The sequence below is a fragment of the Rhinolophus sinicus genome, linkage group LG02 (assembly GCF_036562045.2).
Source record: "Rhinolophus sinicus isolate RSC01 linkage group LG02, ASM3656204v1, whole genome shotgun sequence".
Classification (NCBI taxonomy): domain Eukaryota; kingdom Metazoa; phylum Chordata; class Mammalia; order Chiroptera; family Rhinolophidae; genus Rhinolophus; species Rhinolophus sinicus.
The window spans coordinates 196,109,468-196,135,895 of NC_133752.1; the positions used below are offsets into that span (position 1 = coordinate 196,109,468).

A 26,428-nucleotide genomic window follows, 5' to 3' on the forward strand; every position below is an offset into this window, starting at 1 on the left:
TTTCATATGATAGGCATTTCTTTTTATTATCTGGCTTGAGATTCTCAGCCGTTATCTTTTCAAATATTGTCTCTGCCTTACTCTTTCTCTCATATATCTGAAAATTCTGTAAGAAGTATATTTGGCCTTTTCTTCCCATCTTCTACGTGTCTCATTTCTGCCGTCTGTATTTTGTATGTCGTTCTGTGCTGCTTTCTGGATAATTTCTTCAGATCTATTTTCCACTCCACAAATGCTCTTTTCAGTTGTGTTTAACCCACTATTTTCTCACATCCAATGAATTTTATAACTACAATTATATCTTTTAGTCCCAGAAGTTTCATTTTTTACTTCTTCCAATCTTTATTATTATCTCCTCTTGTTTTGTATTCATATATTGAATCCATTCTTTCATTTCTTTAAACACATTAAAATACTACTTTTAGATTCTGCAACTGACAGATCTAATATTCTACTAGACATTGTTTCTATTGGTTTGCAGTCTTCATTGTTTCTTCATGTGTTTTCAAGATTTTTTTTGTGGTCAGATATTACTTGGTCATTTATCTGTGGAAATTCTGTAAGGGCTAGGATGAATATTTATTCCTCACAGAAGGACATACCCAGTCCAGGACCAGCTTTAAGTAAATTCCTAGCCTGGACTTTTTGAACCACACAGGTAGCATTATTTCGGGCATAGACTTGCATGTAAATCAACTTGGAATTACATACAATATTTTTCCTCTATTCACCCAATGCTAATGTCAAAACAGGTAGGTTTCCTTGTTGTGTCCTTTGTGATGCAGGTTTATACTTGTAACTTATCCTTACTGAAGGCATAGATGTCCCAACTTTAGATGTATTGGGCTTCTGTTAGGTTCCTCCACCTTGGGCAGACCCTCTAGGCTTTGTCTCTTGTCCCCTTCACTCCAAATAGCCAACAAAACTGACACACAAATTCACCAGGATTTGGTCAATGCCCTCAAGGCACTAGTTGGCTTTTCAGAATGCTCACTTCTCTGTACTCCAATGTTCACTTCATGTGTGGTCTCTGGGGATTACTTACTTTCTTACCAGCTCAGTAATGTATTAAAATATTGTATCTTTTAGCCAGCATTTTAGTAGTTTCCAGTGGGAGTGCGGTTCATGGATATATCCTACCATATTACTACAAAGAGACGTCTCCATTCACTATAATGCTTCATCTTCAACAATAAAGAGAATTTAGCTTCAAATTTAGGAATCTTTCAAATTTAGTATAAATACATAGCCTTTTATGTTTAAGTAACTTATGATCCTTTTCATCTCAAATTATTAGACTGATGTTTCACAATTTGAAAAAAAGAAAGAGAGAGAAAGAACTCTCCTGCTTTCAGTTTTTCCAGTTGTGTAGTTTTTTCAACAAAGAATGTTCAAATTAGGTTAGTGTCCACGAAAAAACCTTATCTCCCAAATGGGGGTGATTTTAGGTCAAGAACATGACGATGCCATCTATAAAACTAGTCATTCTTTTGAATGAGCCTGGAAATCATCTTAGGCCACCACTTACTAAGCATGAACTAAACAGAGCATAACGAAGTCCCACACCATGGAGGGTACAATATTTTGTCAGTCTTGTTGGCACTGCTACACTAGTTTATTTTTAACTGTGGTAAAAAAAAACACATAAGATAAATTTTACCATCTTGACCATTTTTAACGTACAGTTCAGCAATGTTAAGTACATTCACATCGTTGTGCAACAGAACTCAAGAATTTTCTCATCTTACAAAACTGAAACTATATCCTTTGAATAGCAGCTCCCCGGTTCCCCCTTCTCCTGCCTCACTAATTCTTACATCTAAGCTGCATCCATGATGGATTCAATCATGAAAGCTTTAATACTAAAATTTGCCAATATTTCAGGACCAAATTTAATTATTATAATTGTTTACGCAATTTCTGAGAAAATGAGGCTTATTCATTTAGAGTAGATAATCTAAATGAATAATTTTTTACTAAAACAATATTTCCTACATTATACACTAGAATGAAAAAACTTTATAGCTGACAGAGAGTTAAAGGTAATACTTTAACACTCTCATTTCACAGATAAAGCAAATGAGCCCTGTGGTTATGCTAAAGTTATGAAATACAAAAGACCTCATACAAAGATCTTTTTTTTTAATATTTAATTTCTAGCTCCCAAAAAATCATCACTTTCCTATGAAAGACATTTAAAATGTGTAAAACTGAACCAATTTTATTTCGGCATCTTAGTATTTTTACTTCAAAATTAAAATTCATTACATCCAAATCTGAAATACATTGCATCTAAAATGTTAGTCTAATTTTAACTCGCTGTTTCCATTTTTAATACAGTATTATTTCTCTTATTCTGAACTATATCCTGTATAGATGTTAGACTCTTAACTGAATAAACTTTTGACTCAGGATTAACTTTATTAAATGCTATAGGGACAAGGGGTGGCCGGTGTCTCAGGTGGTGGGAGCTCCGTGCTCCTAACACCGAGGTCCCCGGTTCGAGTCCCACAGGGGCCAGTGAGCTGCGCCCTCTACAGCTAGATTTGTGAACAACAGCTCTCCCTGGAGCTGGGCTGCGTGGGCTGCCAGTCGGTGACCGACCTGGTAGAGTGCAGCCGGGTAGAGTGCAATGCCCATTATACCAACATGGGACAGTGAGCTGCGTGCTGCACAACTAGACTGAGAACAACAATGGCTTGACTCGGAGTTTGGGGGAGATCTATAGGGACAAGCTCTACGAACACATCTTCCATTTACAGCTGTTGACATGATTAGCTCCAATGACCTTGAGCCCTATATTTCACATTTTCATATAAGGCAGAAAAAAAACTTACCTCTTTATAACATTTATATTTAGGTCAATTCCACCAAATCTGGACAGGAATTCAAGGTATGGGACGGCACCAGAACTGGTGAGGGGGATCTAGACTCAAACGAGAAGAATGAGAGCCTGTTAGAGATTCAGAACCAAGCGGTGGACAGCACAGGTTTTGTGACGTGAGGTAGGCTGGGCATTCTAGCGAACACCGCTACTTAGTCCATGTGCCTTCTCGGCAAACCAAGTACAAACAGCTCAATACCATCTATGCTCAGTTAGGAATCCACAAGTTGTCTACAAAATTATCTAAAATCAAGAGCAATCGAAAACATAAAGTAAAACTAGTAGAACTGTATCTACTATAGAGAGATAGTTCCCAAGAGGCTGAGACCCGGACCATTTTATCCTCTGAGTGTCATGTAAACTTTCTGCACACTCATATACTTTTAAGGTAGAAAAAAGTCACTTTAAAATTTAAAATTCTATGAAGGACATTATTGGGTCAAGTGAGTCAATATAGTCTCTAGATTAAATAAAATTATGTTTTCAACATTTAATTTAAGGAAGTTGATAACTGTACTGTGATTATGTAACAGTGTTTATTCTTAGGAAATACACATAAGTATTTAGAAGTAAAGAACTATAATATAAGCAACATCCCCTCAAATGGCTCAGGAAAAGTATCATGTATACATTGTTTGTGTATATCGTGTACAGTATTGTTGCATACACACATGTATACACAACAGAAGATCACAGGGAAGGAAATGAGGTTAAATGCTCACAACTGGCAAAGCCGGGTGAAGAGTACACGGTATTATTTACGCCATACAGGTAACTGCTTGTACTAGTCTTATTCTTATAACATTTCAGGGGGTTTGAAATTATTTCTAAATAAAGTCAACTTTTTTAAAAAGTGAACATAAGTATTCCCCCAAAAAGGAGTATGAACTAAAATTAAGATAAATATATAATCAATATAAGTATATTTTATTAAGCTTTATGCAAATACACAAAGGACAGTTTCCCATATGGCCGAATGTCTCCCAAGTCCACACAGGCAAGTTTGATATTTACTAAGCCCTTGAAGTCCCAGTGTGGTTATCTCGGTCTTCCCAAAGCACAAATGTCTTTACTATTGAAAACATGTATTAATATAAGTAGGAAATGGGACCGGCCAGAGGAAGGTTGAGTCCTTTTCCTGGAAAGGACACCCAGGACTTCTACTTCTGACAGGGCATTTTTCAGGAGACATAATTTTGGGTAGACACTGCAAAGCTTCCCTAATCTACAGAAGAAGGGCAAGGACAGATTAAATGTGTAGATGCCCTCACGGCTTGGGCAGTGAGAAGAGCACTGCCCAAAGGAAGCGGGAAAGAAACACTGGCAGAGCTCCTGGTCCAGACATGGGCACAGGCACCACTCTTGGTTTTCACATTGAGTGAAGCAGCCTGAAAACCCCCTGCTGAGGGTGTTGACATTTTCCACAGTCCACAGGGCAGAGGTGTAACCTCCCTGCACAGCACTGTCATTAAATGCCAGACATCTCTGTGACTCCAGAGCCCAAGTTCATGTCACCACACTAACCACCCAACATGTAAAAAAAAAATAAAAAAAATCCATCAACCTATTGAAGTTTTTGTCACATTCATCTTGTTATTTATGGTCTAAAGCAAATTGTATATGGCAGATACATGTTAATGACCAGTCTCCCAAAGTTAAGCCCCTTAGACGCCAAAGGAGCTAGTCCAAAAGGGGGAGCTCTGCTAAAAACATTCAATATTTGTGATTGTGGCAAAAACATTTAAGAATCAAAACCGTCCATAGATGAATCGCTGGAAGCAAATCCTTAGACTGGGGCTAGGGAGGGGAGGGTAATTTTTAAGTCAACAACCATCATGTTGACAAGAATCTTCAAAGACTTCTCTTTCCTCACCTGCCACAACCACTGGGACCACGCAGAGCTTGGTTGTCCTTCCCTGGAATCTATTTACCAATTCAACTTCTTCAAAAATTTGTATATTAATATTCAGAGACGGAGGCCACATTTTAAAAAAATTAGTGAAAACTAAGGTACAGGCCCTGAGCAATTATCAAAATACTCTCACATTCAAACGTGCCTGACCTGGTTCTTGAAATAAAATTAAAGCTAAAGCAAATTCACTATAACGGGAAAATTCTTTTCTAATTTTAAGGGGGCAAGTCTCGTGAACTATTTTACCAGTTTTATGCATTTCTAGTCAGGCTTACATTGCCTATTGGAAAAGAAAGTTTGTATCACCACATGGATTAGTCATTAAAAGATCTAGAAAAAGTCACACATGGTGTGAACGCGAGGGAATGGGAAGAGAATCTTGCCCTGCCCCTCATTCACAATGAACTTGGCCTTCTGTTCACTGCACCACACTCCAGCCTCCTTGGTTTACACACGGATCACAGGGTCCTAGAAAAACGTGCCTGTCACTTACGGTAGATGACCAGGACCTGTTTTTTAAAAATCTTTGAAATTCTCAATTCTCGATGACTTCTTTTAAAAACAGATGTAGCTTTTAAAAACGGATACACATTTAACATTTACTGTACTTTTCCTCTTCCTGCATAGCTGATAAACTTGGGAAGATTGTCAAAATTTTAAATTAACATTAGATCATGAATATAGGGAGACATTAGTAAGAAATAATATTTTAACTCTCCATGTGGTATAAAGTATCAGTTAAATCGAGCTTAGGAGAAAACTGATGCACTGTTTGTAAGGACAAATGTTCTTTAAAAGCAAAGAACATTACCATATGACACAGCAATTCCACTCCTAGGTATGTACCCAAGAGAACGGAAAACATATGTCCACACAAAAACTTGTACAGGAATTTTCATAAAAGCACTGATCACAAAAGCCAAAAAATGGAAACAACCCAAAAGTCCATCAACTGATGGTAAACAAAAGGTGGCAATGGAATTTTATTCAGCTATAAAAAAGAACAAATTATTGATTCACGCTACAACATCGATGGACCTTGAAAGCATTTGGCTAACTGAAGGAAGCCCAGACACAATATATCATATATTGTATTATTCCATTTACATGAAACGTCCAGAATAAGCAAACCTATTGTGACAACATGTAGACGAATGGCGGCAGGAAGAAGGGGGGAGGGATAAGAAGTAACTGCTAAAGAACACGTTGTTTCTTTCTGGGCTGATGAAACGTTCGGGAAGTAGATAGTGGTGATGCTTGCACTACTCTGTGAATATGTTAAAAACCACTAACTGGTACATTTTTAAATGGTGAATTTCATGATATGTAAATTATATCTTAATAAAGTTTCATTTAAAACGTAGATACAATCAAGAGTGGCATGTGAAATATCAATATGTACCATTCGTGCAATTTTGGACGTGAATAAAGAGAAAACATTTTTTTAAAAGGAAGAAAAGAAGCTCTTCATCTTTCTTCCCCCTCCCTTCTTCCTGTCTGTTCCCTAACAATTCAGTCCGAAAGTCCTTAGACGGGCAGAGAAAAACTACGTCTGCAGTGTTGGGGGAGCCGCGGTAGTCCCGCACGTGCAGAGTGGGGCGTGCGGGTGCTGGAGACTGGACATGAGTCACACGCCAGGGAGACCAGTCAAATATGTAAATATACTAAGAATAATAGAAGCCAAGTTTCTCACTATGCGAAAAGGTAGTTATAAATATGAAAAGTGAGAAAACTAGAATGAACCCTGAGGTGTTGGAACAGAATTGGCAGTACTGGTGTGAACTTATGGTTTTCAATATGTAGAAAAATTGATATAGAAATAAACATAGATGTAAATGCATGTACATATGGAGGGAGTGTATCCCCTAGAGCTAAATACCCCCTCCTCCCAGAAGCCTACCCGGACTACCACACCTCATTTTTAGGGAGCACTCCCTCCTCTAATTCCCACACCACCCAGTAATTATGCCTGTCTTAGCACCTATCAACACTTGCAGAGATCTCAAGCAGGACTGGGGTCCTCTCATGGGCATCCAGCGTCTGACTGCTCTGCATTGGGTCAAGCACACAGTAAGTTCTCAATAACCATTTGAAGCAAGAACAAATGCAAAATACAGCCGGCCCCTGACTTACAATGGTTCAACTTAGGATTTTTCAGCTTTACGATGCTGCAAAAGCAATATGCATTCAGTAGACTGCACTTTGAATTTTGATCTTTTTCCCTGGCTAGTGATACCCTCTCTCCTGATGCTGGGCAGTGGCCACAGCCCCCACTCTCCTGTGCGACCATGAGGGTAAACAACTGATACTCTACAGCATCTTCACTGTGTTGGAGGGTTTGCCCAGCCGCAGGCTAATGAAGCGTCTGAGCACGTTTAAGGCAGGCCAGGTGGGTTAAGCTACGATGTTCAGTAGGTCAGGTGCATGAAATGCATTTCGACTTAAGATGTTTTCAATTAACAATGGGTTTATCTGGATGTAACTTCATCATAAGTCAAGGAGCATCTGCACTAAGTTCCAAAATGTAAGTTAACCAAATACTTCATACGTTGGAAGCCTTCTTTAAAAAACTAAAAGGACTGTAACAGCGCTTCGTGCAAACTATGACCCCAGTGCATAGCGATCATCCCAAATCTGCCAGAATGTAACGAAGGGGACTGTGAAAACTGAAACCTGAACTGCTCACTTGGGACGAGGGAAAGGTTGGGGCCACATGCCCGGGTCCCCACGCCCTCCTCTCCCTGGTCAGTTTCCTCTAAGCTGCTCTACGGACCGTACCTGGGCCAGCACATCGCGGAACTGTTCTCGCGTGAGAGGCAGCAGGAAAGTGCTGACAACTCTTCGCAGTTCACTCTTGGACACTGTCAGGCTGTGATTGGCATCAAGCAGCTCAAAGGCTTTTTTCAACTCATCCCCTTTATCGGTCATTCTTTGAAATAAAATCCGTTTAACGTCGAAGAAGGACAGTATTGGATTTGCAAAAGCTGCGGCTGCACAAGAGAAACAGCTATGGATTAAACGTGCTTAGCACTCGGACACGAAAACCGTTTCACTGGGTACCAGGACCAAGCAAACTTCTGAAACAGTAGGTCTATTGCAGCCAGGTTTACACATCTAGTCATCGGGTAACTTGCAATGGCAAATCTGCCCCCGTTTTTTTTTCCCCTCTGAAATTTGATCAATGCAAAATGGCAGTAATAACGTTAGAAAGAAAAAACAAGGCAAAGATAATCTTCCCTATAAAGGACATATGTCACTACGAGTGAAAAATAAGGATATTAAAATAAAATTTTGTTAAGAATCAATATCATTTCAAATCAATCTTTAAAATATCATATTCACTTTGCATCTCTTGCCAATTTTTGAGGGAAAAACATGTAATTCTTAAATCTAGATCATTTCCCTTTCAAAGACAAGGAAAAAATGAGACTAGGATAGATACTACAGGTAATGGAAGAATGTTCGGAGTGCGCTGAGCTTTCAGGGGGACTGCCCTTTCTGGGAGGAAAAGGATTGTGTCCCAGCTGCCGTGCGTTAGGTCCCAGGGTCCCCGTGTCACCGAAGGAGAGCTATAATAATACAGCCTCCCTCCCCTCTGCCTAAGATGAAAACTGCCAGAGCTAAGTAGCTACAGCAACTACAAATCAACGGACGGTGCCAATCAGAACCACGAGCAGGAAGACGTGATTACTGTATTCGGATAGTTTATAGCCTCCTGGGGAAAGAGGAGGCTAAGAAGAATGGTCGCTGGTAAATCTCTCGTATTTATTTATGACATTGCGAAGGCTTGGTGACCATAGCTGATTTAGCAGCTCTGTCTTACACTGTAAATTCCGGATGTGTGTTAAATGTCTCTAACATTGCCTCCTCTTTTATAAACTCACTCACAAGCAGGAGCTAGGGAAGGAGGAGAATTTCTCATCACGCTGTTGAACCTTCCCAGTCTGAGCTGAGGGCAGCGATGGCTTTGGCCTTGGGGTAACAGACTCAAAGCCAGGCTCTCAGGGCGCCCGCCACCCTGGGCCACCCAGCCTGAGCTGTCTTGTTGGAGTCACACTGCCGTGGCCACCTGCCGCATCTGCCACATCCTACCCTCCCGAGCAGCAGCAGGGCAGGGCCTGGGGGCCACTTCCTTCCTGGCCCTCAGCGGTGCTCCCCTTCCCTGCTCGCTCACTGAGGGCCCAGCACACGCAAGGCATCTGATGGGGGCTGGGGAAGCCTCTCACTCACGAGGCCCCAGCTGCCTGGAGGGGGAGCAGTCACCCGTAACCAAGTACACTGGAGGCCCGGAACAGGGGCTGCCTGTGGCCGCTGGCAGGATGGAAGGTCTCAGGAAAAGCTTCTTAGAGGAAAGGGGTGACATGCCAACTGCACCATGGTGCTCCCGAGAGCAAGAGGGGCTGGCAGTGCGGCTGCTGCAGAGGGCAGCCAGCCCAGGCGGAGGGACGGCGAGGGGACAGGCAGAGCAGACATGCGCCAAGAGAGGAGCCTGCAAAGGCCGGCAGGCGCCAAACCACGGGCGGTCGGTCCTCTGGCTTTGTGCTCTGGGGACAGGCTGCCACAGAGGGCTTTGCATCCAGAGAACGACACAGCCCTGTGTTCATTCTTAAACTGCACCCTGGTGCCATGTGGGGGAGGAACAGCAAGGGGAGCAGAGCGGTGGCGTGAGACGTTGGGTAATCACAGCCCGTGCAGGCAAGTGATAGAGGTGTTGCTCATGCAATGGTCACGGAGTGAAAAGTAGGGGTGAATCAGAGATGTGCAAATGGACAGGTGAGAGTCTACAGAACCTTCTGATTTGGTGCACAGGGTGGGGAGGGGAAAAGGGAAGTTTTGTATCTGGCACGGGAGGCTGGGTGTAGGGGTGACAGCCTCCACTGAGAAAGAGAATATGGGAAGGCATCAGGTATTCTCCAGGATGGCCACCAGAAGGTCCCTGCCACACGTGCTTTTCTTGCGACACCATGTTAACACCCCTCCCATCTAAAGGCGGGGTATGTGCGCCTTCCCCTTGAGTCTGGGAGGGCCTGTGACTAGGGCAGAATTGATGCCATGATTTCCAAGACGAGGTCACAAAAGGCATGACAAGCTTCCGCCTGCTCCTCTCGACGGTCACACCAGCCGTGAGGAAGCCAAGAAGCCCCCGGGAGAGGCCACGTGTGGGTGTCCTGGTCAGACGCTCCCCTGGGAGAGGGCAGGCGTGGAGAAGAGGATTGGGCAGAGGGCCTGAGGCAGGAGAAGGGGCTCGAGTCGCCCAAGACTTTTAAGGATCTCAGAAGTGCAGGGCTCAGTCCACGCTTCCCTCTCCATTTCTGACTGTCACTTGAGGTCTCAGAAGCAGCCGCTTCAGTCCACGTGGAGGGGCTGCATGAGTCAGTATCAGCTGTAAACACTATTGGCCCTCTCCCCACCCGGCCTGGAAATCCTCTGCCTGACCCCAGTGGGTCACAGAGGGACCCCCCGTGAGTTTATGTTTCTGTCTTGAAATCTTTTCTCAGACTTTTCATGTACATTTGAGTTGCTTTCCAAGAAGCCCCATCTTCACAATCAATAATTCTAATTTAAAAGTATCAGAAAATACTCATCTGAAACTATTTGAAAATCCTTGAAGGAAAATCTTTTATTTCACGTGCCCTCTGCAACTTCTGAGATTTAACATGAAAGCAGTAACCAAATTTTGCATAACCTGCTAGTGGGAGTACAAATTGATATAATCTTTCTGGAGGGCAATTTGACAAAATTTTCTACATCCATCTAGGATATAGAAAGTCACAACAGACTGTCACTCTCACCCTAACAATGAGAAAAAAATGAGATAAGCTTCAAAAGATGGGTTTAAAAACCATCAGAGAACTGGGGATGCAAAGAAATTAAATTCCGGAAAGGACCAGCCACTCCTCAGAGAAGAAAGACCCATGACCCCTTTCACCCTGGCAGCGCCCCAGGCTGCGAGCAAATCCCTCTGTGCAGGAGTGAAGAGAAGACCAGCGACCCTCAGGCCGGCTGCGATGGGCTCGCGTGCCGATAGCCCTGGTCACACGGCAAGTCTGCGCCCGGCTGCTAGTGCCCTCACACATGCGCAGAAGTCGCGCCCCAAAGTTGGGGGCGACGCACAGAGCTGTGATATGCCCGAGGCACCCAGGGTCTTCCGCAGGGTGGGGCTGCAGCCCCCCAAGTGTTAGCACAGAGGGGAAGAACCGAGGCTCTGATGCCGGGGGCAGGGCAGGGCAGCGAGCTGGGGGCCGGGCTGGAGGACAGAGAACTCCCCCGGAACCCCTCCAAAACCGGCAGGTGGGCTGTAAAGCAGAGGGCTCCCAGGAGGCCAAGCTGGCCGCCGGGCTGTGGAACAGAGACCTCCGGAGTCTCAGCAGGACTCAGGCGTCATGATCCGCTAAAAGCAGGCATCTGAACCCGGTCGTCACCGAGCGCTAATGCGGCTGCAACCAAGTCCAGACACAGCTCAACTCAGCGACTCAACTGAGTCAGCCCGTCTCACTAGAAGGAGAAGAAGGGGCACTCCTTTTGTGGGTGGTGAATATTAGCTACTTCTGTCTCTACTGTTTTTCACACAGATGTCTGGTCTTAAAGCATTTAAAAATTGCAAGACAAGTGAAATAAGAAAAGGTGATCTAATCAAGAGCAAAAACAGTCATTAGCAGACCCACAGTGAGCACAGAGGCAGAAATGATGAGGTATTTGAACTAAGAACGATAAATATATTAACGAGATTACAAGAAAAAGTGACATGCTGAACATAGGGGGGATTCCAACAGAGAAATGGAAACTATTTTTTAAAAGCACATGAACAAGTCAGACATTAAAAATACAATATTCATTTGATTTGCTTAACAGCAGACTATAGATACAGGGCAGAAGAAAGGATTAGTGAATACAAAATCAGAGCAATAGAAATTATTCAAATTGAAACAAACAAAAGCAAAAATCATTTTTAAAGGAAATAGGGTGTCTAATATCTGTGGCTGTGGCTCACAGGTTCACGTTCACCTCAGGATGTGATTTAATGTATGCGTTACACAAGTACATCTCTATGTGTATATGTGTGCATGCATGAAAGAGAGGCCAAACAATGGTGACCACCTTTGGAGAAGAAAATGATGCTGGAAGACACCGTATGTACACATATAACTTTTTAATTTAAGAAAAATATTATTTGGCACATTAAAAAATACCATCAATAAAAGTAAAAAGCAAATGGCAAATTAAAAAAGACACTGATGGCACATAAGGCAGATAAAGGATTAACATCTTTAAAACAAAGGGAGTTCGTACAAATCACTAAAAAGACCAACTCACAGTAGATAAATGGGCAAAGGATATGAAAAGGCAGATTACGAAAGAAAGAAACCTGATAAACTTGAGAATCAAAGTTAATATTACTATGAAAGAAATGCAAATTAAAATCACAATATTGCTTTGGGATTTCAAACAGACAAGCTGTAAAGGATCACATTCTGTGTTAGGATGCTTAGAAATAAGCACCTTTACATCTTGTCTGTGGAGCTGTACAGGTACAAGCTTCCCAAAGGGCCGTCACCAAGAGCCTTAAGAGCAGGAATGCCCTCTAATCCAGCAAACCCGCTTCTCTGCACTATCAGAACGTTAGTTCAAGTGAGAAATATCCCAAGAATGTCACAGACATGGCTATTAGACTGGAACAGATTTATTACTGATGATAAATTTTTGCGTTGGAAATCACTAGCTAAGCCCGCCCCCTTTCCCTTAGAAACTGAAACCCTGAGATGTGGGTAGACACGTGGCCGTGGGCAGTGATGTCCGCCTTCCTCAGGCCCCTAGTGGGTGGGTATGACCACGGGATTAAAGTCTCACCAGTTGTAAGCAAGCACGGGTGCTGAATGTGACTTCTGACTAGAACGCCTGTCCTCCACTCGCAAGGCAAAATCCAACGTCCCCTTTCACTGTGTCCTTCTGGTTCACAGGGGGGTGTGCTCACAGTGCTCTGTCCCTGCGTCTTATGGCATTTGTCTCTATCCACTGGGATTCCTGATCTCCCTCTCTAGATGGGGAGCTCCCCCAGGGCAGGCCCTTCTACGGGACCCATCTCTTTATCTTCAGTACCTGCGACAGTTCTTATCACATATTAGGGTTCATAAAAGGTTTCAGAAGGAAGGAAGGAGGGAGGGAGGGAGGGAGGGAGAGAGAAAGGGAAAGGGTAGGGAGGGAGGGAGGTAGGGAGAGAAAGGGAGGAAGGAGAGAGGGAGAGAGGGAGGGAGGGAGGGAGGGAGGGAGGGAGGAAGGAAGGAAGGAAGGAAGGGGCAAGTGAATGAACAAATGAAATTACGTCAAATTGTATGGCTTTGTAACTGAGTGAGTGATCCAAAGGAGTTGAAAACTTATGTCCACACAAAAACCTGTACGCAAATATAGCAGCTTCATTCATAATTTCCAAGATGTGAGAGCAACCAAGAGGCCCTTCAGCAGTGGACAGATGAATAAACTGTGGTGCACACATACAAGAGAACATCATTTAGAGATAAAAATGAACTATCACACCATGAAAAGACACGAAGGAGCCTTAAGTGCATAGATTGCTAAGTGAAAGAAGCCAATCTGAACAGGCTGCATACTGTATGATTCCAACTGTACGACATTCTGGAAAAGGCAAAACTCTGGAGACAGGAAAAAGATCAGTGGTTGCCAGGGGTTGGGGGAGGGAGAGATGAACAGGCAGAGCTCAGAGGGTTTTCAGGGCAGCGAAACTATTAGTACGCTGTTGTAAGGGTGGACACGTGTACTTATTCATTTATCAAACCCAGAGAGTGTACAACACAAAGGGTGAACTCTGCTAGAAACTGGAGACTTCAATTAACAGTAATGTATCAATAATGGCTCATCAATCATAACAAACGCACCTCACTAATCAAGGTGTTTTAATAATATAGGGAAACTAGGGGTGAGAAGTAAAGGGGTGTATGGGAACTTTCTTGCACTTTAGCTCAATTTTTCTGTAAACCTAAAAGTACTCAAAAAAATAATATACATAAGTGATATCTACTGCTAGTATTACTTGTTCATGAATACTCACTTGAAGAAGAAGGTCTGAACACGTTTTGGAAAGCATTTCTTGAATAGACTCTACATGGTGAAGAATGCGGTCTTAAATTTGTGAATTTCTGTGTATGAGGAGATGAAGTCGGACAATCGGGTATAATCGCTCTTTTGTACGTTAAATCCCTGTGATATGAAAGAGAACAGATTACATTATCTTCAAGCACACATTACAAACGTGGCCAACCTCCTATCTATTTAGTTTCTGAAAGGACAGCCGGAGACTATTAAAATGCTGCTAGTCATGACCTTCTTTCCAGTGTTTCAAAGACTATTCTTAAAGTGAACACCAAATTGTGATTGCAGACGCCTTGTTTTTAGCAGATCCAATAATCTTCAAAAGTGGGAAAATAAAGAAGCTTTGGGATAAGAAAAGCCACCCGCATCTTGACTACCATGCACTCATTTCTTTGGTGGGCAATAGGGGCAGAGTCTGACTTCTCTGAGCTCTCTGGAAATGCCTCACTGTACATCCAACACACAACCAGAGGCAGAGCTGGGGACAGCGCTAGAGACGATGGAGGGATGGGGGGCAGGGTGAAAAAGGTGAAGGGATTGAGAAGTGCAAATTGGTAGTTACAAAACAGTCATGGGGATATAAAGTAAAGCACAGGGAAGATAGTCAATAATATAGGTAATAACTATGTATAGTGCCGGGTGGGTACTAGACTAGTCAGTGGGCTCACTTCTTAAATTATATGAATGTCTAACCACTATGCTGTACACCTGAAATTCATATAAAATATTATTAAATGTCAAAATAAATATATAAATAAAGTGTAAAAAAAAGATGGTAGAGTGAGGACCTCTGAAAATCCTCTCCTCCATAACAGCATTGAGAACACTGGCAAAAGTGTTACAATCAACTGTCTCAGAACTCTGGAATTTAATCAAAGGTTTGCAGCAATCTAGGGAGCATTTATTCATGAAAGATAGAGAGTTTTGTGGCATTTTAACTTCCTCTGTTCCCATCTCCTCCCGCCCCCAAATCTGCAGGAGCCTGTGATCACAGCGCAAACCCTAAGAGCCGCTGGAAGGAGAAGAGGGGGCTGAACTCCTTCAAAAGTCCATTACCAGAAAATTTTCATTATTTGACCTACCTGATGGTTTCCTGAAAGACCCCACTCACCAGTCTGTCTTTATTTGAACTAATTCAGGGCTTGCCCAGGAAGAACAGGCTTCTCGTCAAAAGGCATTTATTGAAAAAGTCAGGGCAATTGTTGCTTAAAATCTTAGGTGCCTGAGCAGGCAGATAACAGGTAGACAAAATAATAGACTAACTAAAAAGCTTAAAGGCAAAATCTAGGCAATGAGTTGTCCCTAGGGGCTTTGAGAAGCTCCCACATCTTCCTGGGAATCTAGACGGCCACTCACATACATAGGGCTGTGAGCCTCTCCAGGGCTAAGAGTTTGCTCAGGAAAAACCTGCGAAGCCCTAAGCTCTCACTTCTGGCTGCCTTGGACAGGCTCTGGTCAAAGCCTCAAGCAGGAAGTGAAAGCTCAGGTAGAATTGTAAACTGCCTGGCTGAGTGCTGAAGGAAAGCGCCCACACACACAAAGAGCCCCTAAGCAAAGATCGAAAGACTACTGTTTCCTGGCATCTAAGGAAATCTCTGTCCTATCATGAGGCGACCAGTGAGCTAACCAATCAGAGACTTCACTGGCCATACATGACAAAGAATACAGACTATACAAAGTTAGTTTAGAAAAGTCACTAAACAAACAAAGCATGGAAAGAGAATATGATCTCAAGAATTGCCACATTATTAAAATGTCTAATTTTCAACAAAAGATTTATGATATACAAAAAAAGAAAAGAAAAAAGTATGGCCCATACATACTTATCTTCAGAAACCATGCAAGCAAGAAAAGAATGAAATAAAATATTTAAAATGTCGAAAGGAAAAAAAGAAGAAAAAACCTGGAATTCTGTATCCAGCAAAATTATCCTTCAAAAGGATAATATACTTTATCAGACAAACAAAAATTGAGGGAATTTGTCACCAGCAGTCCTGCTTGCAAGAAATTTTGTTAAAATAAATTCTTTAGAAAGAAGGAAAAATTATATAGGTCAAAACCTCAGATCTATATGAAGGAAGGAAGAGCATTAGAGAAAGAATGAAGATAAACATATATGTACCTAATAATATAGCCCCCAATACACATGAAGCAAAAACTGACAAAACTGAAAACACATACTTTAACAATAATAGCTGGAAACTTCAAGACCCACTTTGAATAATGGATAGACCAACTCAACAGAAGATCCACAAGTAAATAGAAGACTTGAACAACACTATAAACCAACTAGACCTAATAGACATTTAAAGAACAGTCTACCTAACAATTGTCGAATACACATTCTGCTCAAGTGCACATGGAACATCCTCCAGGATGGATTATAAGTTAAGAGATAAAACAAATCTCAATACATTTAAAAGGACTAAAATTATCAATACATGTTCTCCAACTACACTAAAATGAAATTAGAAATCCATAACAGAAAAAAACTGAGTAATTCACAAATACATGGAAATTAAACAACACACTCCTCAATAACCAATGGTAAAAAAAAAAAAAAAAATCACAAGATAAATTAGCAAATACTTTCAGATAAATAAAAATACAGCCACAACACACCAAAATTTATGGGATGCAGATAAACGTTGCTTAGATGGACATTTATAGCTGTTAATACCTATATTAAAAAAGAAGAAAATCTCAAATTAATAAGCTAACCATCTTCCTTTAGAAAAAAAAGTATAAAAATAAGAGTACATTAAACCCAAGTAGAATGAAGGAACTAATAAAGATTAAAGCAGAAATAAATGAAATTGATAATAGAAAACCAACAAAATAAAAAGTTGGTACTTTGAAAACATCAGCAAAACTGACAAATTTGGGGGCAGACAGGTGGCTTGATTGGTCAGAACACGAGCTCTGGGCAACAGGGCTGCCGGTTCGATTCCCTGGGCCAGCGAGCTGCGCCCTCCACAACTAGAATGAAGTCAATGAGCTGCCGCTCAGCTCCCGATTGGCCAGATGGCTTAGTTGGTTGCAGCGCGGGCTCTCAACCAAAAGGTTGCCGGTTCAACTCCTCAACTCCCACAAGGGATGGTGGGCTGTGCCCCATGCAACTAACAACGGCAACTGGACCTGGAGCTGAGCTGCACCCTCCACAACTAAGATTGAAAGGACAACTTGACTTGGAAAAGTCCTGGAAGTACACACTGTTCCCCAATAAAAAATTAAAAAAAAAAAAAAACTGACAAATTTTTAACTAGATTGACCAAGAAAAAATGAGAAATACTCAAATTATTTAAATCAGGAATGAAAGAGAGGGCATTACTACTGACTTTACAACAACAAAAACGATTATAAGGGAATACTAATTGTATGCCAACAAATTAGATAACTTACATGCAATGGAAAAATTCTTAGAAAGACACAAGCTACTGAAACTGACTAAAGAAGAAAAAAATCTGAATAGATCTACAACAAGCAAAGAGATTGAATTTGTAATAAAAAAAATAAAATAAAAACTTACTGCAAAAAAGCACAGGACCAGATGGATTCACTGGTGAATTGTACCAAACATTTAAAAAAGAATAATGAAAAACAATTCTTTCAAAAACTAAAAGAGAAAGGAATGCTTCCCAACACATTCTATGAGGTCAGCATTATCCTTGTACCAAACCAGACAAAGACATCAGAAGAAAAGAAAGCTGAAAACCAATATTCCTTATGAATATAGGAAAAATCCTCAACAAGACACTAAGAAACTGAATTCAGCAATACAGAATAGGAATTAGACAGCATGACGAAGTGGGATTCATACCAGGAAGGCAAGGGTGATTGAACATACAAAAATCAGTCAACGTTACATTAATAGAATCAAGAAAAAACATATATCATCTCAATGGCTGTAGAAAAAGCATTTAACAAAATCCTACAACCTTTTATGATAAAAACACTCAACAAACTAGGAATCGAAAGGAACTTCCTTGACCCGACAAAGGGCATCAATAAAAAACCAACAGCTAACATCACATTTAATGGTAAAACAAAAGCTTTCCCCCTAAGATCAGAAACAAGATGAGGATGTCTGCTCTCACCAGTTTTATCCAACGTTATACGAAAGGTTCTAGCCAGAGCAATTAGGCAAGAAAAAGAAACACAAAGGTATCCAGATTGGAGACTAACAAGTAAAATTATCTCCATTTGCCAATAACATGATTTTGTATACAGAAAATCCTAAGAAAAAGCACACACACACACACACACACACGAATAAACAACTTCAGTAAGGTTGCAGGATACAAGAGCAATATATAAAAATCAATTGTATTTCTATATACCTGCAATGAATAATCTGAAAATAAAATTAAGAGAACAATTCCATTTGAAATAGGAAGTCAGGCTACCAGCAGCAAGTGAGGACGGTGGGAGCGTTTCAGGATTAAGGAAAGAGGATAAAGAATGCAATGGTTGTCTAGAAGAGAAGGCAAGTGGGAGCGTGGGCAAGACAGAGTGACTGCCACGGAGTTTCAAGAAGCTTGAGAAAGGTCAGAGACAAGAAACTCATGAAGAAGTTTAAGGAGGAAAAAAAGTTCATCTAATTCAACTGGCATTTACTGGGGACTTACACGAGCCAGAAAACGTGCTTACGACTTATTGTCACCTGTCATTTAACCATGTCCGTGCCTAATCGCTTTTTGCTCTTCCCATTTCCGAGGTGAGGAAACTGATGAGCAGAGCGGGCAAGCAGCCTGCCCGGGATGACACAACTCCTACGCCCAGAGTTGGGTCCAGGAGGGGAGCTCTCCCCAGGTACCGTTCACCTAGTTGGCAATGGGCAAGGCTTCCCTGTTGCTTTTTACAAAATTAATAACTGGCTCCTTGAGGGCGGTGAGAAGTCTCTGGCTACACGGATGGTTAGGAACACGCGTGTCCTGCCTCAGCCCTCTCTGCGGGGAGGACCTGCTGCAGCCACTTCCCTTGTTGCAGTTACTGCTGCTGCAAAGAACCGCTTTCTTTATTTTATCCATAAATTCACTTCCTAATAACAATCAGGCATGCCAGGGCTTTGGCCTCGTGCCTTATTACACCACCTGAGGAGTGAGATAATCACCCAGAAATGCACTGCCTGTTGTGCATTTTATTACTTGAATACAAAGCGGTTCAATGCAAGAAACACTTAGTTGAAGACAGCATGAAAAAAAAATAATAATCATGGAAAGTAATTCCTCCCACTGCTACCGAGGACCCTGCAGGGAATAATGCTCTTCCAGTGGGAGAAGGGCTGGCTGACCTGTTGGGTCTTCTCCAGTTCTAATTTCTACCAACCGCAGGATCATAAAAGCCAGTGAGACTTCAGTTCCAATACGAAGATCCCAAAAAGCCACATTGGGGGCCTATTTGGGTGTTCGACCCATGATCCCTGGTGTAAGCCTTTTCCAAGCAACCACGCTCTCTCTCACCGGTTTATTCTTCAGCAAACACTGCAGGCCACACATTGGCGAGGGTGGAGGAACAGAAAGAGAAGCATGACCCACCCGACCCTCCAGCAGCTCTCCATCTAACTCGGGATTTAAAGAAGCTGGCGGCACGTTTTCAAACAACAGGAAGGAGGTGTCCAAGCAGCATCTGCACCACACGGATGAGCCTGTGGAGATTCTGCGACACCGGCCTTGCTGGAGCTGACGAGCATGCACTGAATCACCCAATCTCGGGAGTCAGAGGAAAGACTTTTCCCAACAGATGTCATCGCCAGTTCATCTCAAGAGGGAAAGAGCTAATCCATTTGTAGATTCCTCAAGCAGAAATAACGTGGATCTTTATTGTTATTAATGCCATTATTTTTTTTAAATGTGTGTATTTTCCATTTTTAAAAATGAGTGCTAAAAGGTTGTTGAAGCGGACAAGTAGCTTTAAAACAGTGGTTCTCAGAATGTGGTCCAGGAACCAGTAACCTCAGCATCACTGGGGAACTTTTTAGAAATGCAAATCCTCAGGCCCCACCCAGACCAACCAATCAGAAACCCTGGAGGTGGGGGCCCAGCCATCCGTGTATTAACAAGCAGAGATCACTACGGTAGAAAAACTTGAAGTTGATTTATAAGTACAAGTCCACGGTTTTTAAGGACACTCAGGTGTCAGGATCCCTGCAAATGTTACATTTAAGTGATGCTACCATAATAGGTTCACCTGGCCATCACTGAGCACCTCCTTCCTGGCCATTGGTTAGTCGGCAACCTTGTGACAACCTTGTGAGTCAATAGATACCTTTATCCATATTTTCAGAGGTGGCGAAATTAAACCCCAGAGAGGAAAGTCATGAAGCCAAGATCCAAACTCGCCTAAATTTACCATATTTTGCCATGTATAATGCACACTTCTTTGCCCAAAGCTGTGAGGGAAAAATAAGGACGCGCCTTATACATGGGTAGTACTAAGTCCATACATATATAAATGTTTTTAATTCTTTTATTTATGCTTATGAGTTAAAAGTGTAACTCTAGAAATCAATAACGATAATCGTATGCAAAATAACCTGGAATACGATAATCGATTCTGTTGAACTTACGATGAACTTGCAATGATGAAGAGTTCTTGGTCTTCTATGAGGTGTAAACATCGTAAATTTGTTACCTGTACATAAAATTTCTTGTACCATAATATGTTAAAAAATAAATGCTAAAATTCTTTTATAATACAAAAAACACGTACCTAAATGTAAACGAATAAAAATTTGAATTAAAAAGTTAAAGCGAAAGATTTTTTTTCCCTGCAAGTTTAGGCTAGAAACTTGGGAGTGCATTATACACAGCAAAATACGGTAATCCTAGGCTTTTTGCCCAATTGTGCCAGGAGTGTGTATGTGTGAGTGATTTGTGTGCATTCTCATATAAACACATAGTTAACTATGAAGTTCGCATATATTGATAGAGTAATAAGAAAATCTGTCAATCCTCAAGAACGGATACCTTGCATTTGCAAAACAGTCTAACAATTCTGCAACCTACTCAAAAGAACACATGGAATATTAAAAACAAGTCATCTATACACGAGTAAATAGCTAATCAAATATTGGGGTTCTGGGGTTCATGCCACTAATGCTGGAAGGCCAGTCCTGCCTCCCCTACCCCAGCCTCATATTCCCTTAATATCTCAGAACTGTCTTGCAATCCTAGTCTACCGTTCCAAACATAGAAATTAGAAAAATGCAAGTTGATTTACAGATATATTCCAAATGATAGGGTATCATAAAAAACAATTCAGCCAGTCATCTGAATTCAATTTAGTAGAAAAATCCATGTTTATAAGCTGACCTTTATGCGGCACTCGGCTTATAAACACGCAGCCTCACACGTCTGACCACAGCTTTCCTCCACCAAGGGTCTCCCTGCCTCAGGCTCTCCTCAAATCCCCACACAGGCTGTCACTTCCTCCCAAACCTCATTTTAATAAACCTTCTCTTGCAGCATAAATTTCAAGTCTATCCACACACAAGACACACACACACACTCTGAAATCAAACTCAAAATATAACACAAACATCTCAAGTTTATATACTTTAATGGAGTCGTATCTCGCTATTATAAATGATAAACTAGAAAGACTATGTCAAAACAAAATGTGTTTAGGGCAATGCTATGAGAAAAGGTACACTGAGGTAAACACGACTGTAATGCTATAAAAACCTATTTGCACAGGTGGACAGGAGCTAGAAGATGGCACAAAAATAGCTACGTTGGGATGATGGGAACACTGACTCTTTTTATTTTAAACTTTAATAAGCATAGCACAGCGCGAGCTATAACATGCTGACCAGGCAGCACATAACTGGCTCCTACCCGCCTGTCCCTTCCCATCTTGTCACTCTCCCCACCTTGCTCCCATGGCTCCCCCTGCCTGATGCTCCCCCCACCCCTCACCTGGTTAACTTCCCCCCTTCAGCTCCAGGCATGACGCTCACCTCCTTGGAGACGGCTCCCTGGTCACCCTGCCCACAGCCTCCCTGCAGAGGCTCTCATCACAGCCTGCCCCTCCCCTGCACTGCATTTACCACAACCAGTTACTATACTTTTAGTTGGGAAATTAGAAACTTGATGGTAGGCCCATGAAATGAAAGTGTTTTTACACTCCTGTACACGCAGCCCAAGAGTGCCCAGCACATAACTGGCGCTCCAAAAGTATTTATCAAATGAATGACGGATTTGCACAGCCGTCATTCAACAGCACTCCCCTCCCCCCACACACACGCACACGTACACGTGCACACACACACGCACACGTGCACACACACACACTTACACATGTACATACAGCCTTCCACTCCTGGATCTTGTTTAGGGTCAGTGCTAACCCTAACCATCCAAGGCAGAAGTCTCAGCAGCATCCATGATTTGTCACTCTTATCCCCTATACTGAGAACTAGTGACTCAGGTCAGGAAGAGTTTCTTAATTAATACCCACGACCCCTCAGATGGTCGTGTGGCCGTCCTCCCTGCTAGACCACTGACTGATTCGTGAGAGCAGGGACCACATCTGCTTACGGTGGTCCATAAACATAACGAATGCTGAGTTTAACTGAACTGAGTCTTGTGTTTTGTGATCATTGTATCAGCCCGAATGCGTTGCTGCCCCAGAATACGGCTCCTAGAGAAAAAGCTTATCTTGTTTGGTCTGCAATGGGCTTTCTCTAGCATGGCCACAAAAATCTAATTTTAGAAAGTGTCTCAGAATTTCACTCTCACCTCATGAACATTTTCAGATTCACCACCACCCCTAAAGTGATGACAGATATGGCAACAGACAACGGGAAAACAGGTTGTGTCAGAAAAACTGACGACACGTCGGCTGTCAAACAGTTGTTCCCTTCTCAAATACTGTTTGACTGGCGGCCTTTTGAGAGGGACGAGCTGCACGCCATTGGGCTCTCCTCGCCCCTGTTAGCAGACAAGGAGCCTGCCACACATCCTGTTCAGAGGGCAGCCACGAGGCCCTGGCAAGCCCTCCAAGCTGGGAAAGGAGAGTCGGGAAGGTTCCCTGTGGGTAAGGGAAAGCTTTGCTGCTGCCGCCCCCTACAGCAGGAGCTGCGAAACGCAGCCATGAGAACACCTGCCCGGGCTGATGCAGGTTCTAGGCTCCAGGGCTGGCAAGGACCGCCTGCTGGCTGGAACGTGCTGAGTACCAAATGAAGGACGTCCAACTTTAGAATGAAGAAACCGATGCTTGCGGATGTGATGAATATGTAAGTTCCTAGGCAATTGTGGCACAAAACTCAGCATTCAGCACGTGCTGGTGGTGGAAATGACTGACTGACACCACGTGACAGAAGTGGTAACACAGTCTCTATCAGCGTTTAAAGCACCTTCCTCTTGAGGCCTTCCCAGCATACCACACGAGCAGACGCCGTGAACGTGACGCCACCTTCTGCCCCGTCGGCAGACACAGGCATTCGGGAAAGAGAAGCGTCTCACCTGGCCTTGGAACTGCCTGGTTTGGTGCTGTTGCCATTTGTTTCGGTGCTATTTTGTTTCATTTCCTTCAAGATGAACGATTTCTGAATTTGCATATTCTGAAAAATAAGAGAGCAATGGGGTTAGCACAGATTGGCAGACAGATTTCTTTATTTAGCTTATCAAGCCACAGGAACGGAGCCTTTGGGCCTAAGATAAGCAAGTGGTTTTGCCAGCTACTGAACTGTGTCCAAAACCTCAGGCTGGTCCTCTGCGTGAAATTCCCACTAAATTTTAGGTTTCCCAGGTAATTGATGTCAACACTATCTGAGCACCAGTCCTCTTCCCATCTCTATCACACACACACCACACATGCACACACATCACATACGTACACAGCACCACACACCACACATGCGTGCACACACACCACACACACGCGCACACACACCACACACGCGCGCACACACACACACACCACACACACGCACACACACCACACACACGCGTGCACACACACACCACACACACGCACACACACACACACACACCCTTACTGCGGGCCCCTCTATTTTCCTCACATCAGCCTGAATAATCACTTGTAAATGCTGATCTCCTCATGTTACTTCCTTGCTTTACAAATTCCAGTTGCTTCCTATCGCCCTTAGAATAAGGCCCACAGTCCTGCACTGCGTCCCAAGGCCCTGCGGGCCGGGCCCACGCCTCCTTCCCCGGCTTCTCCAGGCCTCACCACATGGTCCTTGCGAATCCCTCAGGGCAGCTTTCCCACACGCTGCAGCCCTCTGCCTACACCACTCGTGGTCCTCCGCACTCTGCCTAATGAATTCCAACCTGTCCCAAAGGTCGCGGTTCTCAAACTTGAGTGTCCATCAGAATCAGCTGCAGGGCTTGCTGGACACCAGCTGCTGGGCCCTCGCGCCCCGTCCTGACTCCAGAGCTGGATCCTGGTGGGGGTGGGGCCGAGAATGTGCCTTGCTGACAAGTTCCCAGGTCTGGGGCTGATGCCGAGAACCACTACCACAGACCTCGGTTCACATGTCTCGTCCTCAGGGAGCCTTCCCCGACACCCCCACTCGAGGTGGGCCCCCATTACACACTTCCACAAGGCCCTCTGTTGCCCCTCATAGCCCTCAGCCCAGTTTGTAACAATGTGTCCATGTGTGCGAGTGCTCAATTAGTGCTGTCCCCTGCCTCCCCAGACCCCCGGCCAGGGACTAGTTCAGAGGTGTTCAAGCTTACTGCGTGAAAAGGATTTGCTGCCACTCCTGAACCTTGTCAGTGAGGGTAGAAACCCCTGCCTTTGGCCTCCACCTTTCTTTCTACACAGTCAGCAAGTGCTGTCAATTTCACTTGGAGAGACTGCCTCTTAAAACTAGTCCTTCCCCTCTCTCTCCTTCATGGCACTGCCCTGTTCATCCGCACGTGTCTGAATTAAGAAGCAGCCCCTTAAATCGCTTCCAGGGCCAACTTCTCTCTCTGCTCCACCCTCTGTTGCCAGCATTAATATTCCTAAGGCACAGACACAGTTCTGCTACTCCCGGCTGAGAGACAGGCAATGCACATCCACACGTGTTAACATTTCATAGGACTACGCAGGCACCAACAGAAACAACGAGCGCATGTCAAAAGTGGTGACAGCGGACAAAGTCTGTAGTTTAGTTACTAGCACTGCACAGTGGCGAGACCCTGGTTCTGATCACTGTCCTACGGTTCTTCTGTAAGATGTTATCGCTGGGAGTGAGCTGGGGACACGCAGGCACCCTCCGCGCTGATTCTGCATTGTTTGGTGACTCTAAACAGTTTTGACATTTAACATAAAGCCATGAAGTACTTCTCCGGGGCATACGATCATTCACATCTTTAATCACCTGACCCCAGGCAACTCCTCCAGACATTAGCTAGCTCCACGCAGGCTGCACTTTTACCCAGTACTCCCAACAGACAATGGAGTTCCTCACCTCTGCGTTTTGGTTCATGCTTTTGCTAGAATCTCCTTCCCCTTTTCCACACTTCAATTCCTCTTTCAAGATGGAGGGTATAGCCCCTCCTTCATGAGGCCTTCCTATCCTCCTTAAATAAACCACACCTTTCCAAAGAGCTCGGCCTTAAAGCTTTGTTTTGCCAATTGTTTAATAAAGAAAAGGACAAAATAGTCAAAGGTACTGTAATTCCATTACTTTGCTGTGGGGCAGTGGGGGAACAAAAAGTATCAAGTCAAAGTATTAATACCTCCCAGACCTTCCCCTTAGTTCTATCTCTACTTTCACTGTGCTTCTCTGCTTCCAGACTTTTCTGTTGGCTGTTTATCGTGGCCCCTGCTAGTCAGGAAACCCCTCCAGGGGAGAGGTGAACCGCACTCATCTTTCTATGCTCAGCACCCACCACACAGCCTGGTGAGCAGTAAGCAGCCCATTAACCTCTGCTCTGGATGGACCACAGCTATCAATACCTAATCCTGCAACGAAGAGAAGCTTGGGCTAAATATGCCCTTGTTTTGAAAGCTAAACAGTGTTCTGAACATGAGCAAGACACCGTGCCAAGTTCTGAAGGTCGTTCCTAGCTTTTCATCCTCCTCAGTGTACATTCTCTAAATAAAGAGAATTCCACGATGTGAATGAACATGACTTCAGAACTTGGTAAAGCAGAAATTAGCAAGGATTATCCAAACCGATGACCCACAAACAAGCACCAGGTCACAGACCGTCAAATACACTTCTTAACCCTGGGCAGACACACAATTAGAAGGCTACGTCACTGACATATTTATTCGCCAGGGAAGTATTGATGTCCAGTTTGTTAACAGACGCTATTTATAACAGAATCATAACAAAAGTGCCATCCATCTGCTTTGGCATCCAGAGAAAACATAATTCAACACAAGAGTAAAAAATGTGCACAGCCAAACAGAAATGGCATCAGAAGCAAAAACCGTTGGAACTGGTATCATGGCAGGGGGGGGGGGGGGGAGGGGGAGGGAGATTATCACTTCACTAAATTGGAAAAAGTTGCAAGCAACACAAAAGATTTTGGCAGTTAAATCCAAATACTTGAGAAAAATGT

The 26,428-nt window shown here is 43.2% G+C and overlaps 1 protein-coding gene across 7 annotated transcripts in view; it reads right to left on the reverse strand.

Moving 5' to 3' along the window:
- The window catches only part of EFCAB6 (EF-hand calcium binding domain 6), a 215,066-nt gene that overhangs the window by 184,649 nt on the left and 3,989 nt on the right, over positions 1–26,428 (reverse strand). For 4 of the 7 annotated variants that reach the window (XM_074326517.1, XM_074326519.1, XM_019715052.2 and 1 more), the window contains exons 3-6: positions 23,369–23,466; positions 13,861–14,009; positions 7,575–7,786; positions 2,838–2,926 (exon numbers count right to left, since the gene is read on the reverse strand). In XM_074326517.1, the coding sequence (XP_074182618.1) occupies positions 2,838–2,926; positions 7,575–7,786; positions 13,861–14,009; positions 23,369–23,466 (548 nt within the window). Of the gene's footprint in view, positions 1–2,837; positions 2,927–7,574; positions 7,787–13,860; positions 14,010–22,642; positions 23,467–26,428 lie in introns of those variants that run through there. The other 3 variants (XM_074326518.1, XM_074326520.1, XM_074326521.1) reach the window with 3 other exon arrangements.